We start from the raw sequence: 20,543 nt of genomic DNA, 5'->3' as shown, positions 1-20,543 counted from the left end.
GGAAACCTACAAGTCTGCTAGCTTTGTGAGGAACTAAATGAACTTCCATCAGTGACACTCACAGTGTCCTTACTGAAACCAGAAAAAGCAGAGTCATCCTGTTCATGGCTGATTCTTTTGAGTACATTAGTGAAACATGATACGTGACAAGAACACAACAGATGCTCTTTGTTTTTGTGCTTAAGAAAAACCCAAATGTAAAAGACCCCTTTTAGAAAGAAAATATTTTTATATGCAGATTGATTATGTGCATCAGTTTAAAAAAAATCATCCCTCTAAGCCACTCATCCAAGTTCATCTGGTTTCACCATGCTATATATAAAACCATGCATATTAAGCTTAACTAAAAGAGTCAAAGGAATGATTTGAAAGACTGGACATGGTTATTTGCTGTTTTTTCCAGTCAGATAAAGTGATCATCTGTTACTGCTTACATTTTTGGTTGCCATTTGCTTCTGTTTTGCACAGAGTTAAACAAGCATGAAATGTCTGACTGCATCCTCTTTTGCTGTTTCTATGGTACGTGTCAGAAGGACAGTATAAAATCAGGAGTCAGCGTACGAACCAGCAGCATCTCAGAAGAGAGACTAAGCTACAGAAGGCTTAACCACAGCCATGGATACTGTCAAACATCAGAAAAAGAATACTTCAGGTAAACATTAAATGCTACTAGCTGCACACACTAACATTATTTTACTTAAATTATAACAATGTCCTTTCTGATTATGTTTTTTTCCAACAGCACTCAAAAAATCTAAGTCTGTGAAGAACATCAATCATTACACAAATGTACGCGGTCTGCCTTCTATCGAGAAGATTGTGAGCTCAGTGGAGGACACCCCCAGGCCCATCAGCACCCAGATCGTTGGTACAATCCCAGAATGGATCAAAGGAAACTTCCTGAGAAATGGGCCCGGAAAGTTTGAGATCGGAAACCACAAGTGAGTGCTGCGTCTTTGTGTGTTTATCCATTCGCTTCAGACATCATGAAGCTCACTCCCCTCTGCATTGCATCTATTTCTCTCCAGATTTAACCACTGGGTTGATGGCATGGCTCTCATGCACCAGTTCAAAATATCAAATGGGCAAGTGACTTACAAAAGCCGCTTCCTATCCAGCGACAGCTACCAGACCAACAAGGAGCACAATCGCATTGCTATATCTGAGTTTGGGACTGTAACCATGCCGGACCCCTGTAAAAATGTCTTCCAGCGCTTCCTGTCAAGATTTGAATCACACAGTGAGTATCTTGAAGACAAAGCAGCCTGTTGATGCACTTGCTATAGAATAAGTAATTCAAAGCTTTCTTTCCCTCTAGAGCCCACAGACAATGCCAACATGAGTTTTGTGACCTACAAAGGTGACTATTATGTCAGTACAGAAACCAACATCATGCACAAGGTGGACCCTGACACACTGGAGACTGAAAAGGTACCATGAGTGTAATGATATACGTGCAGCTTAAGTTTTAGTGGCACATGTATCAAACTGTAAAAGTAGGTATAGAAGCAATAAAAACTGCAAACCTTTTGTGCCATTGCATTTGTTTCTATTAGGTGGACTGGAGCAAATTCATTGCTGTGAATGGAGCCACAGCACACCCTCATACTGAGCCTGATGGTACGACATACAACATGGGAAATTCCTACACCTCGAAAGGTATTTAAGAAACATCAGATCCATTTCCACACTACAGGTTACGGATCAAAGATCTAACAGTATCTGGCATGACAGGATCATACTACAACATTATCCAAGTGCCACCAACCAAGAAAACAGAAGATGAAACCCTGGAGGGAGCCACAGTGCTGTGCTCGATTCCTTCAGTGGACAAGACCAAACCTTCATACTATCACAGCTTTGGTGAGCAAAAAGTCTCATGCAGTAAAGCATGCACATCTTGAATTTGGGAATAAAAAAAGCACAGGTATCACAATGGAGTGGTACTCTGAGTTGATGCATGGAATGAAAATGATTTAAATCATTGGTTTTCTTATAGTCCTATAGTCTTACTGGAGCTGAGTCCCGCTGCAAAGAATCATAAATAGAAACTTCTCATTTTGTTATAGCAATGTCTGAGAACTACGTGGTGTTCATTGAACAGCCCATCAAGCTGGACCTGCTGAAGATTATGACAGGCAAGCTACGAAGAAAAAGTATCAGTGATGGCTTATTCTGGGACCCCAAACTCAACACAATCTTCCATCTGATCCACAAACACACTGGGAAGGTAGGACTAACTCTAACAGAGTTTCTTTACTGCTTTTTGCCATTCTGTAACCAACTCTGTAAACCCATGTATTCACATACATCATAATCCCATGCACTGATCAGAAGTTGCCCTTGAATTTGCCCCACTCAGAGTATGGCTTAAATGTTCCACAAAGCACTTGGTCAATAGACTACAGCTCTGTGTGAACATACAGTGGGGCAAAAAAGTATTTAGTCAGCCACCGATTGTGCAAGTTCCCCCACCTAAAATGATGACAGAGGTCAGTAATTTGCACCAGAGGTACACTTCAACTGTGAGAGACAGAATGTGAAAAAAAAAAAAATCCATGAATCCACATGGTAGGATTCGTAAAGAATTTATTCGTAAATCAGGGTGGAAAATAAGTATTTGGTCAATAACAAAAATACAACTCAATACTTTGTAACATAACCTTTGTTGGCAATAACAGAGGTCAAACGTTTACTATAGGTCTTTACCAGGTTTGCACACACAGTAGCTGGTATTTTGGCCCATTCCTCCATGCAGATCTTCTCGAGAGCAGTGATGTTTTGGGGCTGTCGCCGAGCAACACGGACTTTCAACTCCCGCCACAGATTTTCTATGGGGTTGAGGTCTGGAGACTGGCTAGGCCACTCCAGGACTTTCAAATGCTTCTTACGGAGCCACTCCTTTGTTGCCCGGGCGGTGTGTTTTGGATCATTGTCATGTTGGAAGACCCAGCCTCGTTTCATCTTCAAAGTTCTCACTGATGGAAGGAGGTTTTGGCTCAAAATCTCACGATACATGGCCCCATTCATTCTGTCCTTAACACGGATCGGTCGTCCTGTCCCCTTGGCAGAAAAACAGCCCCATAGCATGATGTTTCCACCCCCATGCTTCACAGTAGGTATGGTGTTCTTGGGATGCAACTCAGTATTCTTCTTCCTCCAAACACAACGAGTTGAGTTTATACCAAAAAGTTCTACTTTGGTTTCATCTGACCACATGACATTCTCCCAATCCTCTGCTGTATCATCCATGTGCTCTCTGGCAAACTTCAGACGGGCCTGGACATGCACTGGCTTCAGCAGCGGAACACGTCTGGCACTGCGGGATTTGATTCCCTGCCATTGTAGTGTGTTACTGATGGTGACCTTTGTTACTTTGGTCCCAGCTCTCTGCAGGTCATTCACCAGGTCCCCCCATGTGGTTCTGGGATCTTTGCTCACCGTTCTCATGATCATTTTGACCCCACGGGATGAGATCTTGCGTGGAGCCCCAGATCGAGGGAGATTATCAGTGGTCTTGTATGTCTTCCATTTTCTGATGATTGCTCCCACAGTTGATTTTTTCACACCAAGCTGCTTGCCTATTGTAGATTCACTCTTCCCAGTCTGGTGCAGGTCTACAATACTTTTCCTGGTGTCCTTCGAAAGCTCTTTGGTCTTGGCCATGGCGGAGTTTGGAGTCTGACTGTTTGAGGCTGTGGACAGGTGTCTTTTATACAGATGATGAGTTCAAACAGGTGCCATTCATACAGGTAACGAGTGGAGGACAGAAAAGCTTCTTACAGAAGACGTTACAGGTCTGTGAGAGCCAGAGATTTTCCTTGTTTGAGGTGACCAAATACTTATTTTCCACCCTAATTTACGAATAAATTCTTTACAAATCCTACCATGTGGATTGATGGATTTTTTTTTCACATTCTGTCTCTCACAGTTGAAGTGTACCTCTGGTGCAAATTACTGACCTCTGTCATCATTTTAAGTGGGGGAACTTGCACAATTGGTAGCTGACTAAATACTTTTTTGCCCCACTGTACATAAAAAGTATTTTGAGTGCTCAAATTGAATAAATACCAATATAGATTCCATATTTAGCAAGAAGATGGAGTATAAAATTTTCAAACAAGGCGGGGGTCACGTGATGCGTCGAGCTGAGCAGACGTGAGTTTATGAGCTCTGCACTGGACAGCTGTAAAATATTGGTATTTTAGCTCATTTTTGCCAACAAGTTGCCTCAAATATCTATATAATGTCTCTAGACGAGTTTTTCGCACACCCTGGATCAAGCAAAAAGAGAGAAATGAGCAAACGTGGAGTCAAAGCAAAAGCTAGCAGTGACCTGGTAGCTAGCAATTGCCCCAAAAAGAAGACCATGTGCGACGCTGAGGATGCACTAAGTACACTGCGGGATGACGTGATTGTGGACAAGGTGACTTCTAACATATCTAAGTATATGGATATCAAGATATCCGAAGTCATAAAGCCAATAAACGAGCTCACTGAGAAATTTGACAATCTGATAGAAAGAATGGAAACAGTGGAGCAGCGGGTCTCGGACTTGGAAGATGTCACGGCTACAAATGAGCCACGTATTGCCGCTCTCGAGACCCAGCTTAAGAAGGCCATGGAGCGTCTGGAAAGCTTTGAGAATCAGAGCTGGCGGCAGAACATGAGGATTGTCGGGTTAAAGGAAGGCGCGGAGGGTAGAGCACCAGTGGAGTTTTTTTAAAAATGGATACCAGAAGTCCTGGGCCTTCAACAGGGTGCCATTACAGTCGACAGAGCCCATCGCACTGGACCACCTATGAGGCTTACCGGCACGGAGGGACCGCGTGCAGTACTGGTCCGGCTTCATTACTACACCGATACACAGAGGATTCTCCAGGCTGCCAGGGCTAAAGGTACCGTAAACACAGAGGCAGGAAAAGTATCCTTCTATCAGGATTTCTCCGCCGAGGTGGCTCGAAAGAGAAAGGAGTCGGCGAATGCGCGTAAAGCTCTCCGAGAGGCGGGGATCAAATATTCCTTCCTTTATCCAGCCATCATTAAAATATTTAACCCCGATGGCACCAGCATCTCCCTCGCGACCACCCAGGACGTCAAGGACTATGTGAGCAAATTGCCAAGACCTAAATAAACTGTTGGTGCACGACAGCGTCATTGTAACGTAAGTTACAAACTCGAGGCTTACAGCATTATAGTATTGATAATGAGCTAAGGTATAGAGACTTTGATTTTTGACATAGACTCCAGTGCAGGGATGTTACGCGTTTGTGGCCCCCCACAGCTGTACTTTAGAGTAGGGTACATCTAGATGTGTAATTTATTTTTTGTTATTTTGTGTTATTTGTGTTGGGGAGGGTTGAGGCTTCCAGGCTTTGTGTTCAGGTTTTGCTGGGAACCAGTGTTCTTGTTTTATGCTCAATTATTTTGGTTAATAGGCTCAGACTTGTTAAATGTAGATTTGGTTAAATATGTAAACAGCACAATATATACATTACTTTTCCTATATGTCAGTTAAGATAAGTACTTGGAATGTTAAAGGGTCCAACAATGTGGTGAAAAAAAAGTCCATTTTAAATTCTCTGAAGAAAGATTTGACTCACATTGCTTTTTTGCAAGAAACCCATTTGACAGATGATGAACACAGAAAATACTGTAGAGAATGGGTTGGTCAAATTTTTTTCTCATCCTACTCCACAAATCAAAGGGGGGTTATTACCCTTATACACAAAAATCTTCCCTTCAACGTTATAGCCACTCACAAGGACAATGAAGGAAGATATATATTGGTTAAAGGGATGTTGCATGGGGAAACTGTTCTCCTAGGTAATATATATGCGCCGAATGCACAGGATGGCGAATTTTATACGGTATTATTTAGTCAATTAGTGGACATGGACTGTGCTAATATAATATTAGCGGGTGACTTTAACTGTGTTTTATGCCCTAAAATGGATAAATTTCCCCCACAATCTATCTTGACCAAAAACTCCAAAGCCCTTTGGCAAATTATAAATGAGCTTGACCTTATAGATGTCTGGCGACACTATAATCCACTATCTAAGGAGTACACTTTCCATTCTAACCCTCACTTGTCAGCATCTCGTATAGATTATATTTTTATGTCCAAGTGTATCAGTCAGTTAGTTCAGCAGGTAAATATTGGTCATATAGGTCTCTCTGACCATGCTCCTGTTGTCTTAACCATTCAACCCATGAGACATATTGAGCGCTCTAGGTCTTGGAAGATGAGCACACTGTCTCTTTTGGATGAGAAATTTATACATTTCATAACAGAGCAAACAACAGTATTCTTAGAAATAAATGATAAAGAGGAGATAGACACGAGAACTTTATGGGATAGCTATAAGGCTTACATGAGAGGGATGATTATTTCATACACAAGTCATAAAAGGAAGCAACGATTAATAAGGCAGTTAGAGATCGAGAATAATATCAAAAAGCTGGAGAAACAATACTATGTAACAAAATCAGCTGAAACATTAAGTGAGCTTAATATTGCCAGGACATCTTTGCGTAATTTGATAATGCGAAAGGCTGAAAGAGATGTCCTTCTTGCCAGACAACGGCTTTTTGAATCAGCTAGTAAGCCTAACCGCTTTCTGGCTCGTCTTGCAAGGAATACTCCATCAAGTTCCTTTATCACAGCTATTGTGGATGTGAATGGTGAAAGACAAGTAGGAAACCGTCAGATTAATGAGTGCTTCAGAGAATTCTATACAAACCTATATCAATCTGAGATGGACATAACAAGGCTTAACTCAGGCTTCTTCCTAAACGACTTAGTATTCCCTCAGCTTTCTGAAGATCAGGTAAGCCTGCTGGAGTCACCCATAACAATGATAGAGGTGGATAAAGCTATATCTGCACTCCAGTCAGGGAAATGTCCTGGGGCAGATGGTTTCCCAGTAGAATTTTTTAAGGTAATGAAAATGAAGTTAAATAGTTTATTATTAAGGGTTTTTAATAAAGCATTTGAAGAATCGAAACTCCCAGAATCTATGTACCAGGCTAATATAACATTGATAGCTGTTCTTGGAGTTAAAATTGGGGATAGACAACATAAAATTCTGCTTTATGCAGACGATATTCTTCTGACACTGACTGACCCGGTTAACTCTTTACCCGTTCTTATTAGGATTTTGGTCTTATATCTGGATACAAAGTAAATTTTGATAAATCTGTTATAATGACTTTGTGTAGTGGAGGGGATAATGAACCTTTATATGTTAAACCCTTTCATTGGGCACCATCAGGTTTTGTATATTTGGGAGTTAAAGTTACACCAAATGTTGGACACTTATATAGAGAAAATATTAATGGAATGGTTCAAGATCTTCGGGAGATGCTGACAAGATGGAGATCACTTCCGATATCATTTTTGGGAAGAATAAATCTCATTAAAATGGTAATCCTACCGAAAATATTATATCCCACAGGCATGTTGTTTGCAATCTTGAAATCAGAAGATATTAAAGTAATTAACAAGGCTATGGTGGATTTCATTTGGGCAGGAAGAAAACCCAAAATTAAATTGGAGACACTACAGTTACTGAAAGATCTGGGCGGGTGGGGAGTGCCAAACATAGAAAATTATGTCCTCTCAATACAAGCGAGGATTCTTTCTTCCTGGATACATGAACATTCTGATCTGCCATGGCTAAATATTGAGGAAGTATTATGTAAACCATCCTCACCTGTTAACTTCTTAGGGAAACGTCTAAATGACTTACCTCACGTAATAAAGCATAACCCACTGATATATAATGCTATGTGGACGTGGGGAAAACGGAGAAAAAATTTTAACAGTAGTCTTCCGTTTAATATCTTGTCAACGTTTATAAATAATCCAGACCTTCTGCCACAAAACATAGGGTCAAGCTTTGTGGGATGGCATAAAGTAGGTGTAAAGAGGTTTTATGACCTCTTTAAACATGGTGAGTTTAAATCATTTGAATCCTTGAAGTCCCAGTATTCTATGTCAAAGACTGAGTTTTATAAGTATTTGCAATTGAGAAATTATGTGTTAAAAAAATGCTAAAACATTACGAATCTCAACTGCCTCTTTTCGGTTGGAGAAATTTTTTCTGGATAATAGGGAGCATAAACATTTTGTATCAAAGTTTTATTCCGAGATTTATGCCCTAATCGTGGATAAACTGGCATGGTTGAGAAAATCTTGGGGGACGCTGCTTAAATGTCAAATAGATATACAGGCATGGGACAAAATCTTGCTCCTTCCATCCAAAATCTCTGTTTGTAACCGATTTAAAGAACTGCAGTACAAAATTTTGCACAATGTGTATATTTCTCCATATATTTATAGTAAGTATAATATGGGAATATCTCCAAACTGTCTCAAGTGTAAGGTCAGAGTGGGCACTAGATTCCACTGCTTGTGGGAATGTGCTATTATTCAGTCATTTTGGAAAGAGGTCTGCGCCAATATTAGTACAGCCATTGGTCATCAGGTGACAGAAAACCCATTAATGTGTATATTGGGATATATTCCTGTCTCACTGGTACAACATGAGCATGTAATTCAGTCACTGTTAATGTTGGCCAGGAAAAGCATTATGTTGAGATGGGTGGGGGCTGAGCCTCCCTCAATTTCTCTATGGAAGTCGCTCATCATTGAAGTTATGACTCTGATCAGGATGGGACATTATATTGATGGGAGCTCCCGAATTTTTGTGGACAAATGGAAGAGACCACTGGAAGCACTGGGAGTAACCTATAAACTGGATCCTAGAGGACAACAGTTATGGACATAATGTTGTAATATTCTAGTGCTGTGTAGTGTTATTATTTTGGATGTGAACCAGTCTTATATTTGTTGGGGGAAAAAAGTTAAATAAAAGTTTAAAAAATGTCAAAAAAATAAAAATAAAAAATAAAAAAAATTTTCAAACAACATTAAGCTGCACCTATAAATTGCATGGGTGTAATTCATAAAGACACTCAAGTGCTTTTAAGTGGTGAGTAACACCAAAGAAATATAATTTCCCCCACCAAACAGAAGCCTAAAGTTTTTCTGAATACGTTATTCTAGGCTATATTATTTATTTAAGAAATGCTCCATATGTATTCGGGCACTTGTTAGTCAGTGCAAACAAATCTCTAACTCCAGTGCCCATATGGTGTCACAGAGCCCCAACAGCAGAATTTAAGTGGAAACTAAAACCTAAAAGACCGAAACTCTTAAAATATAACAGTGAATTAATTTACAGTGAAAATATTACAACTAAAGTTTTACAAATTTACGGCGATGATACTGGTTCCCAATGGACGGGTGTGGACAGGTTTGATATGGGAAACATGAACATCAATTCAAGTCAAAGTTTATTTATATACCACATTTTGAAACAACCTCTATTGACCAAAGTGCTGTGCAAGTTATATAAAATATACACTGTATAAAAACACTTGCTAAATTAACAATAAATATAAACAAAAAATCTAAAGTTTTATTTACTTGTTTTATTAATCAATCAAAGCTTTATTCGCCACATGCAGGTTGCCCTCCAGTGAAATGGGACACCCCCCCGAGCTTACGCACACACACAACACAGACATTACATGGGGATACAGGTCAGAGATCGGTAGCGTTACAGAAAAACACTGAAATGTACACTACAGTGGGAAACTACAAGAGGAAAAAAAGAGACCTCTACTCATGCTGTGCTTCCATGGTAGGACAGCATGAGAACAGGAAACAAAAAAAACTCCTCTGCACAAAAAAAGCACATATATGTCCACAGCACAACTTTGTGAAAGACATGACAAGCCATAGGATTGGGTGGGGGGTGAGGAGTAATCCGAAGCGAACACAGCAGTCGCCCTGTACAGCGCTACCATTCCAGCGCGGCACATAGACCCACCGTGTTCCCCCGCAGGAAACAAACATCGAAGGCGTTTGGAAAGAGAGGGGGATGAGTGTGTGCTTATCAGTGTAAGTGTATGTGTGTGCGTGTTCATAGTTCAGCTGAGACAGTGTCCTTCGCCCTGCTAGGCTAAGTAAACAGTCTACCAGCCAACCCAGGTGGCCTTGCATGGAATGGGAAGGAACAGACTCAACACAGTTGTTATCAGGGAGTGGTGTGACAGTCGTGCTTTAGCAGCGTTCAGGTCCCCAGGGCAAGCTCCAGCCTTGTGCATTCTTTTCTCACAGACTCTGTCCTGCTGAGAGAAACTGATGTTGATGACCGGGAATCTCTGGCTGTTAAGTTAGCCTTGGAGGAATAGCGACACTTGCTAGAGGGGGCAGAGCACTATTCATGAACTGGGCTTATCATAAGAATTTAAGATATCTCAGAACAGATAAAAAGGTTAAACATCCAGCAGGCCTGCTGAGATTTATTCTTTGCATGCTTTACCTTCTCCATCTCCTACCACCCAGGGCCAAGGAACATCAAGCCTAATGCTCTCTCCCTCACCAGTTTGCCACCAGCATCAATTCCCCAGAGCGTGCCAGTATCCAGCTTGGTTCCTGTAAGGTTGGTGGCCTGGGGAATCAAAGACACCATCCGACACGGGGCAAGACCTCCCAGGAGGCAGTTCGTCCCTGCCTCCCCCTGCACCACGGTGCTCCATTGGAGTCACATGTCCAAGTTCTCATGTTATCCCGGCTTGAGTAGAACAATTTCCTTACTCAGTTCTCACTTTTGGTGGGATTCATTAGAAAGAGAAATGAAGGATTTTGTAGCTACTGGTTTAACAGAAAACGTTAAAATGCATGAAGTGATGGTGCTTTTTACTTCAGTGCGAACAGCTCATGAATTTCAAAGCAGTTCTACAGTCCAACACTGGTCTCTCAATCTCCCGTTGGAGAGCTGTGAGCTTCGCCATATTGCGTTCTGTGATGTTGTCATTTCTTGTGCTCAAGGAGCCGATTTCTGAGAACTCACGGCAGTGTGCCTCCCCAAGATGTCATCCAATTTGTGCCCAGAGATCTTATTCCGAGCGAGCCCTTCCGAGATGTATCCAGTCTGCAGTCAGAGATCTTATTCTGAGTATTCACAGCAGCCGTAGCCTCTCCAAGATCTTATCCGTGCTGACTCAATGAGCCCATTTTGAGAAACTCACGCCTCTCCCATCGTTCCAATCCCAGCGGGCAGCCTCGTGGGGGTTTGAACAGCCGGTTCTGCTTTCTTAATTCTTCGATAAGTCAGGGCCAAGCCAGCTCCGATCCGCCAGAACCCTGTTACCATGGTTCCGAATAGGTAGATAGCTTCAGCACTCAGGCTCACCCAAGCCCAGACTTCTCGTTGAGAAAGGGGTGTCAATTGCATTTAGGGACCAGTTGATCCAATCCATAATTCTTTTAGGTTTTAGAGAACAGACTGAGAGAGAGAATGTTCCAGGGAAAAGTAATAAAAAACACGAGACAAGACAAGGACATGAGGAGATAAACAGGGAAGATAAGGGAGAGGAGAGGAGAAAAAGTGCGACCGCCTTCGCTGAGAGCCAAACGAAAAGAGAATTAATTGCATGAAAATCACAGTATTCTGTTCAACTAAACCTAAAAGCAAGCAAGAACAAATGGGTTTTCAAAGTGTTTTAAAATGATTGAGAGACTGGACAGCTCCAGTGTGAAAAGGTAAGTTATTGAAAGATTAGGAGCCACCACAGGCTCTATTGCCTCTGGTTATAAACCTGGATAACAGAATCTCCAGGAGCAGCTGGTTCGTGGACCTCAGACATTATGAATCTTCATATTTCTGGGAAAATTTAGGTAAACAGAAACAAGAGTGATCATGGGACAAATGAAATTTGGAGAGAACCTTTTTTGATTCAGTACATAATGGAATGCTGTTAGCGGACAACCACATCTTTTGACCTAGTTGGCAGGATGTATGTTTACAATTGGCCAGAGAAGCTTGGGCGGACTTTCAAAGGTGGCGGCAATGGCAAATATGGTGGAGGTCAGAAGGAACAGAGAGCTCACTTCCAGTTGTGTTTAAGACTGGTGGTTAATAGCCAGGGGAGGCCTCGAATGATGACAGCCTGGTGGCAGATGAAGTCATATTGTGAGGATACGCTATCTAGTATAGCTGAGAACTGTCTAGGATAGCTGAGTGGTTGGCGGAAGTGACACATCTGAGTGCAGTTCTTGATTTGCTAGCTCAGTTTGGCCGGTCTGCGGGTGGAAACCTTATGACAGTGACCTGGGGCTGCTTCACAGCATCTTCTGGGATGTGGTGAAGCCGGAAAAGCAGGGTCTGTGAGGACTGGCTGGACTCAAAAGCAGCGGTCTGAGTGGTCCTGCATTTGATTTAAAGCTGATCTGCAGCAATGGAGGTTGATCAAGCCTTGAAAGCTGGTGCTAATAATTCCCACAGGTGTTCCAACTTTTCTGGATTACTTACAGCCCCATCTGTCTGCATAAAACCAATGTTGGAACTAGGGGTAGGTTTTGATTATCGATTTTCCGATTTTAATTGATTCTAGCTTTAACCTCCTAAGACCCAAACTCTTCCACGGCATGCATTTTTAATTTCTCTTTGATAATTGGGCATATTGGAGCCCGATGAATGTAAAAACAAAGAATCACCAGATTTTTTTTTTACCAGATTTTTGTTCCTAAGAAAAATGAGAGCCACGTATGAGGATATTCGTTTTAAATTTTGATGGAACAGTGGCAGTATAATGTCCTTGTAAGTGGATATCAGGCCCTTGTAGAGCAAAATTCAGTATTTTGGTCTAGACAACCCAAAATGCGATGTCCACATATGTGGACACCAGGTCCTAGGAGGTTAATAATGTGATATCGATTCATTAAAATCATAAATCGATTTTTAAATATAAATTTATTTTACCCGAAATGCCAGAATCTCAGGTTGAACCTTACAAAATTTCGACAACCACCAAACAGCTTAAACAGTAAATGAGAGCAGGTACACTGATTCTGCACAAAGACGTAAACACAAAGCGTGGACCCGCGGATCAGAATCAGTGAGCTGTCGGCTTTCAGCCCTGACGGCGTGTCCGTGTACGAGCACTCGGGTGAAAAAGCCAACAGCTCACAGATTCTGATTCATTGGCAGGTCCACGCTTTGTGTTTACATCTTTTTTTGCGCTCGATTCTGCTTGAAGCTGTAGGCTTTGTCTCTCTCCAAACAAATTTGACTGAACCAGTAGCAAAAGAAGATCCAAACTAAGCCTCACATTTCGCTTCACATAAACATCGTCATGAATTCTCTCTGACTTTTGCTGTTTTGCTTCCACCACAGTAAAATCACTTCCTGCAGAGCTCTCTGTCTCTCTCTGTACTTCGAGAATAAAAACCCTCTTTTCTGCATTATTCGCTTGCTTTACCACACACCAATCTACCGTTATGTACAGCGCTGTTGGCCGCTGTGTCTTTGTTTTTGTTTTTAATTTAACTGACTTCCGAGAACAAAGTCTAATTTCTGCTGTTCAATACTGAAGAAATTTTAACTTTTTTAAATTATGCAAAACTGCAAAACACTTGGCTGTGTCTCTAATAAAACCTCTAACTTTGCTCTGCTTCACTTCAGCAGCATCAGCTAATGTTTATATGTTGATTCATGGTTTTCTTCTGTTTTCGTTCTACTGCAGAAATTTTTTAAGGTGGTTATCTGCTATAAAAACACAGGCCAGGAAAATCTCCTTTGTGTTTTTCCTGTGTTTTATGCTCTGTTATGCTCTGTTACCAAAATGCTCCGGTACCTCTTGCCAGAGGTGAAGAGTGTGTGAGAGGGTTGTGTGGGGTCATCCACAATGCTGGTGGGTGCAACAAGTGTCTGTGATGGAGGGAAGAGGAGGCTTCGATGATCTTCTTAGCTGTTCTCACTATCCGTTGTAAGGTACTGTGATCCATAGGGTGCAGTTACCATACCAGACAGTGATGCAGCTCCTCAGGATGCTCCCAATAGTCCTCCTGTAGGTGGTGGTGAGAATGGCTGGTGGGAGATGGGCTTTTCTCAACTTCCGCAGGAAGTAGAGAGGCTGTTGGGCCTTCTTAGTTATGGAGCTGGTGTTGAGGGACCAAGAGAGGCTCTCTGCCAGGTGGACACCAAGGAATTTGGTGCTCTTGATGACCTCCACAGAGGATCCATTGATGTTAAGTGGACAGTGATCTCCTGAAGTCAACAATCATATCCTTTGTTTTGTCTACGTTCAGAGACAAGTTGTTGACTCTACACCAGTCTGTTAGTTCTTGTACCACCTCTCTGTACATTGACTCGTCGTTCTTGCGCATGAAACCCACCATAGTCATGTCATCAGTGAACTTGATGATGTGGTTCAAACTGTGCATCGCTGCACAGTCATAAGTCAGCAGAGTGAACAGCAGTGGGCTGAGCTCACAGCCCTGAGGGACTCCAGTGCTCAGTGTGGTTGTGTTAGAAGTGCTGTTACCGATCCGGACTGTCTGAGGTCTCTCCGTCAGAAAGTCCAGGATCCAGCCACGGAGGAAGGTGTTCTGGCCCAGCAGGCTCAGTTTAACAATCAGTTGCTAAGGAATGAGTGTGTTAAATGCTAAACTGAAATCTATGAACAGCATTCGTACATACATGTCTTTATTGTCCAGGTGGGTGAGGGCAAGACGTAGGGTGGTGGCGATGGCGTCATCTGTTGACCAGTTGGGGCGATAGGGGAACTGCTGTGGGTCCAGTGTGGGTAGCAGCCGGCTCTTAATGTGCCTCATGACGAGCCTCTCGAAGCACTTCTTCGCGATGGGTGTGAGTGCAATGGGATGGTGCAATTAATGCATTAACCCCAAGAAAGACAATGCAGTGGTTGCTAGTGTCAATCTTCCGAAATCATGCAAGCAGATTCATCCAGCTCACAAAGACGTACTGAAAACACCAAACAACACACTGGACAAAAAAATGTCACCCCCTACCTACTACATATATTTTTCTGAAGTGAAAAAACTGCAACATATCGCAGGGAAAATGTCACAGCTGAGGAATTTAGTGAAAGACTTTATACTTAGCTTTTAGGAGACGCACTAAGGCCAAGTGAATAAACACATTTTTCCATAAAGGTTCATTCATAAAGAATAATTTGCAGTAATGTAGCACAATGTAAAGGTGATTAGTGTCATAATTTTTCTTCAAGAGATATACTAAAAATAAAGATATCTTTGGACACAAAGATTCGTAGAAATGTGAAGACGTAAAAACACAACTTTATTGTTTTTGTCATTAAAAATCAATGAATAATCGTAACTAATGACTGAGATCTGAATACTGATCATAATAATTGTGATACTAGTTTTGGCCATAGTTGTCCAGCCCTACATTGTAGTATGAGTGAAACTTGCAAAAGGAATGCCAATTTCCACCTGACACCTGGTGCTCTGCTCTAGCCTGTAATATTAGTTCCTGATTGACCTTTACAGTAGCTACGCTTGTGAATGTTAGATAAAATGTTAGCTATGTTGTTTTTTCCTGTGTTTCACTGTGTTTAGAGTTAAGTAGTTCAGCTTTGGTTAAGTGTATCCGTTGCTTTCTTTGGTTGTGAGAGCTGTGACACCATGGGTGTAGTGGGTTGGAAACTTGTGTGAAGACCTGTGATGTGAAACCTCTCGTTATGACTATTAGAGATGATATCTGCTTTCCATAAATGTTGCAAATGCTAAAGTTTCAAGTGACGATTTCCATTTGAACATTTAGTAACTTAAGATGGTTTGTTACTTTTTTTTTTTTTCCTATGCTGTGTTTTGGAACCATTAGAAAGGTGAAAAAACTCAGATTAATTTAAATATTAAGTAAAATTATTTTAATATGAACTATTATGTAATCAATGAATGTAAACAGTGCCACAGTGCATTTCCATTGTTGTTTTTGTGTTTCAGGTAAGCTCCCTCAAGTATCTTGCAAAGCCACTATCAACCTTCCATCAGATCAATGCATATGAGGAGGATGGATTCTTGATCATAGATTTGTGTGCATCAGATGATGGCCAGGCAATCACAAGCTACAACATCCAGAACATGCGTAAGTCTGGAGAAGCTCTTGATGAGGTAAGTTAGTTAAGTAAAGCTCATTACTAACTTTCCTGTGCAGTTTATGGAAAATGATTATGCTGTTTTTGGTTTATCTGAAGAAAAGATTGCTTGTTGAATAGGGCTGCCACGATTAGTCGGACTAGTCACGAATTAGTAGGATTTAAGAGTGTAATAACGGACTGAAACAGAAGATGGCAGCACTGCATGTACAAGGATGCCAGCTGCCGTAAAACCCCAAAGAAGAAGAAACTGTTCCAGAATTCATAGCGCGACCCATCGCGGCCCTGCTCAGTTTCCAACAATGGCAGCAGCTAGTTAGTTTTAATGTTACTCGTATTATTCTTTCAGGGTCACAAAATAAACGTTTAACATATTTTCAGGCGAGAATGTAGCTGTGTAAACCTCAAATATCTGCTCAGTTTATCAAGACACCACATATTTTCAAAAGCGCTCCGACGTTTTCGGAGACGTCTGTTACCCACTAGCTCGATAGCTAGCTGGGGGCAAGGCTCACTAGAGCCGTGAGAACACCGGACTCCCGGCAAATCGTTTTCAAACCCACCGCGGTCTTTCGCTACTCAGGTTAAACAAACACAAGTCACTTAAATAACTTAAAAATGTTGTTGTTTGGCTTTTTTCAGTATTTTTCTTGTTGCTGAGTAAATCGGTTTGGCTGAGATTAAAGTTATAGTTTTTACACAGCTGAATAAACGTCAAGCAGACAGCTGATTATCAGAAGTGTGAGATGCTGGAGTATATACTCCGGTGTCCTGTTATATTTTAGATAGCAAGGAGCAGACGGCTGAGTTTATTAAGCTTCACTGAAACAATCTGCAAATTTCATTAAAATTTAATAGACTATCATCTTGTCTTTATTTTTAGTTAGCACATACCTTAAACACTTCAAGCTGTAAGCTAATGATAGTTATAAGAGCAGATGCTGCTGGTGCAATAAGCTGTATGCTGTACATCCAATGGATGATGATCTGATTAGTCGACTAATCGCAAAAATAATCGGTGACTAGTCGACTATCAACATAATCGTTTGTGGCAGCCCTATTGTTGAAGTTAACAAGATCTTCCTCGTCAGGTGTACAACACCTTGAGTAGAGCCTTCCCCCGGCGATTTGTGCTGCCTCTCAATGTGGGCCCTGACACACCCTATAACCAGAACTTGATTACCCTGCCGAACAGCATAGCTACTTCTGTAAGAATTGCCAAGAACAAGGTAGGGCAAACAGCATGATTAACATACATGTATCAACATGTTACTACTCCCATTCTTATAGTTTCAGTTTTTTATTGTAAATATCCCGCAAAAACAGGATTTTACAGTCTACAGTCTCTTCTATATAAACGCTTAATTGGACTTTGCTATTAAAATGTCAACATGTAGCACTTTCACTACCTGAATCTCAGTGATTACCTGTGTTGCTTTTTTTGTTTTTTTAAACCTGTGCAGGTGTTCTGTACTCATGAGGACCTGCATGGGGAGGATCTCCATGAATACGGAGGTCTGGAGTTTCCTCAGATCAACTATCACAAATTCAACACCCATCCCTACCGCTACTTCTATGGCTGTGGCTTTAGACACCTTGTAGGGGACACGCTGATTAAGATGGATCTCCACGGAAAACGCATGAAGGCACGTTGTTTTTTTTTTGTTTTTTTTTTGAAACGATGATTTATTGATTTTGTCAGAACAACACGAACAGCAACAAGTCAGCACAGCCAAGCACAAAAAAAAAAAACAAAAAAAAAAACAAAGCAAATGCAGGTATATGAGTTACCAGTACACACGCCTGGGACAAAATATGTAAAGCGTTTCACATTCGAAGTCAAGGGAAACAATAAATAAAAAAATAAAAATAAAAAAAAAAGGGGGGGGGAAAACACAGACATTAATCAGTGTGTTTAAAAACAAACTGCGAGTCCCCTTTATGTAATAGCACAGTAAGGTCATGAGGTAGGTGATCAAGCAGAGGCTGCCATATGCTACAGAATGCATTACAATTGCCCTTTATGATGGCACTGAGGCGCTCCATCGGCAGCACCCTGAGCAGTTCTCTGTACCACTGTGTAACAGTAGGGGGCCGTCTCTGAATCCATTGAAACAGTACACATCGCCTCGCCAAATGTAAAAGTTTACTTAACAAAAGCATCTGTACAGAAGACAGAGAGAGCCCTTCTATAGATAGACCCAGAACGAACAGCATAGGGTTCAGTGGGATCGTTCGGTGGAAAATAGAGCAAAGCTCTATAGCAATATTCTTCCAAAATCTAGTAATCAAAGGACATTGCCATATGCAGTGGTAATAGGTCCCTACAGCCGTATTGCACTTCACACAAAGAGCAGAGATCTGAGGGTGAATTTTATTTAGGAACTCCGGCGTACGCTGTAGTCTATGTAAGATTCTGTACTGGCTTTCCTTTAGTCTGTTACAGGGAAACAATTTCATGGCAGATCTGAAAGTTTTGGACCATGCTTCCGCACCAACCTGAGCTTCGAGGTCGGTTTCCCACCGAACCCTGGCCTTATCAGTGGTTATAAAGTTCAAAGACAACAATTTCCCATAACAAAGAGAAATAAATTTCTTTTTTGTAGTCATTTCCTCGTTAACTTTGAGAAGAAAGCTTTCAACAGGGTTCAAAACTGGTTGATTGGCTGGAAATTTAAGGGAGTTCACATAATGCCTTACTTGCAGGAATCCAAAGAAGTGTTTCTGTGGTAAATTATACTTAACTTGAACTTGATTAAAGGCCATAAAACTACCCCTTTCGAACAGATCACAAATAAATCTTATACTTTTAGAATACCAATCATCAAATATATTAATGCCAATACCCGGGGGGAAAGCTTTATTCCTAGTTAGAGGCTGCAGTGCACTAGAGAAACCTCTTCTTCCGACGTGGGCAGTAATATTACGCCAAACCTTTAAAGTGGGCATCAAGACGGAATTAGTTCTGACACCAAGAGGGAGGTCCGCCAGGTCAGTGGATAAGAGACTAAGAGGTGAGAGAGGGTCACAACACCAGGCATCTACCGATGGTTCGCCCCGGTGAAGGAAGGAATGTAACCACCCTGAGATTATTTGTGCATGACAAGCCCAGTAGTAATATAAAAAGTTAGGCAGTGCCTGACCCCCCTCATCCGTGGGCAGTTGTAAAATCTGTATCTTTAGTCTAGATTTCTTCCCACGCCATATGAATTTAGAAAGACATCCCTCAATCTCTATGAATGTTTTTCTGTTGATCCTGAGAGGCAACATTTGAATGGGGTATAATATTCTGGGTAGCACATTCATCTTAATTAAACTTATTCTACCCGTCCAAGACAGGGGGAGGTCAAACCACCTATTGAGGTCATTCTTGATTGAGGCCACAATCGGCTTGAAGTTCAACTTGTACAACTCCGCTGAGGCACGTTGTTTTATTGGAGCAAAGAAAAGAGAGCTCGCATTTCCAATCTGTGGAACAAATTAACCCCCACAACTGAAATCAACAGTTTCCAGATAGAAACAATTATATCTGTTTCTATTTTAGTTCATTCACAGAGAGCGCAACTCACCCCAAAGGGGAAAGGGTATATTAAAGTGTTTTATGCTGATGTCAGCCTTGGTAATATAGAAATCTAGTGTAGTATATTACTGTATGTATATGTAGTAACTTTTTGTGTCATTGTGAAATTATATAATGTTGTATTGAAAAACAACAGGCCTTAGTTATATACCAGGCCTCAGGGGACCCCTGGTATATAACTAGTATAAGACTGAAGACAATCCATAAAAATTGTGGGTAATATGGAGTTAACAAACAGTAAACAAAGTTAGAGAGGACTGTCCCACAGGTATTGAGATAGCATTGTTATTGTGATTTTTCTTTTATCATCATGAATGTGATATTGTGTGTAAATGTTCCCTCACAGGTGTGGGAACATCCTGGTCAGTATCCATCTGAGCCGGTCTTTGTTCCCTCTCCTAATGCTACAGAGGAGGATGATGGTGTCATCATGTCTGTGGTCATCACTCCAGACGAGGTTAGTCAGGCTCAGCCATTTTGGACAGGGTACTCTTTATAGATACAGTTTCCTCATACAAATGTAAAACATGGCTGAGCACGAGCTTGGACATCGTGCCATTGTGTTTTCTACACTGTCTTGTACACCAAGTATTTCTTTACCCATGTCTGTTCTCTCCAGGACAAGAGTACATTCTTTCTGGTGTTAGATGCCAAGACATTCGAGGAGCTGGGCAGGGCGGTGGTACCTGTCAACATCCCCTATGGCTTCCACGGGACATTCAATGCCACGGCTTAGACGTCTGATGGATGTACATGTGACTTCACAGGGACACACCTACACTGTGTACATGTTGACTTAAAAGCAAAGACCCTCATTTAAAGAATTCCTTTATTTTCATGTCATAGTGATATGTTAAAGCATACATGCCTTTTTTCAGACTTAATAAAACCTTAAGTGTCGATATAATCTGTGTTGAAATAAAATCCTTTGTTTCTATTGTTTTTCCACAGCTATCTGTAAATG

The 20,543-nt window shown here is 41.3% G+C and overlaps 1 protein-coding gene across 2 annotated transcripts; it reads left to right on the top strand.

Annotated features, from left to right (window-relative positions):
* Positions 1 to 510: 510 nt before the first annotated feature.
* LOC113036004 (carotenoid-cleaving dioxygenase, mitochondrial-like) lies at positions 511 to 20,486 on the top strand. Of its 2 annotated transcripts, XM_026191975.2 has the most exons (12): positions 512 to 652; positions 743 to 941; positions 1,029 to 1,240; positions 1,319 to 1,431; positions 1,557 to 1,659; positions 1,735 to 1,863; positions 2,070 to 2,230; positions 15,848 to 16,015; positions 17,091 to 17,228; positions 17,463 to 17,645; positions 19,926 to 20,036; positions 20,199 to 20,486. In XM_026191975.2, exons 1-12 carry the CDS (start codon positions 616 to 618, stop codon positions 20,313 to 20,315), a joined length of 1,671 nt encoding a protein of 556 aa, XP_026047760.1. In that variant the 5' UTR covers positions 512 to 615; the 3' UTR covers positions 20,316 to 20,486. The 2 variants fall into 2 exon arrangements, with proteins under 2 accessions (XP_080144521.1, XP_026047760.1); XM_080288395.1 differs by lacking the exon at positions 17,091 to 17,228 and having other exon boundaries at positions 511 to 652.
* The last annotated feature ends 57 nt before the right edge of the window (positions 20,487 to 20,543 follow it).

Source organism: Astatotilapia calliptera, chromosome 14 (assembly GCF_964374335.1).
Source record: "Astatotilapia calliptera chromosome 14, fAstCal68.1, whole genome shotgun sequence".
NCBI lineage: Eukaryota > Metazoa > Chordata > Actinopteri > Cichliformes > Cichlidae > Astatotilapia > Astatotilapia calliptera.
Note: the sequence above shows the minus strand (reverse complement) of the source record. Positions and strands in the feature narration are given on the sequence as shown.

Bases quoted from the DNA above. Each gene is read 5' to 3' on its own strand.
- LOC113036004 (XM_026191975.2), top strand. From the start codon at position 616: ATGGATACTGTCAAACATCAGAAAAAGAATACTTCAG. The intron at 942-1,028 runs GTGAGTGCTGCG...ATTTCTCTCCAG, and splicing joins TTTGAGATCGGAAACCACAA to ATTTAACCACTGGGTTGATG. The intron at 16,016-17,090 runs GTAAGTTAGTTA...CTTCCTCGTCAG, and splicing joins CTGGAGAAGCTCTTGATGAG to GTGTACAACACCTTGAGTAG.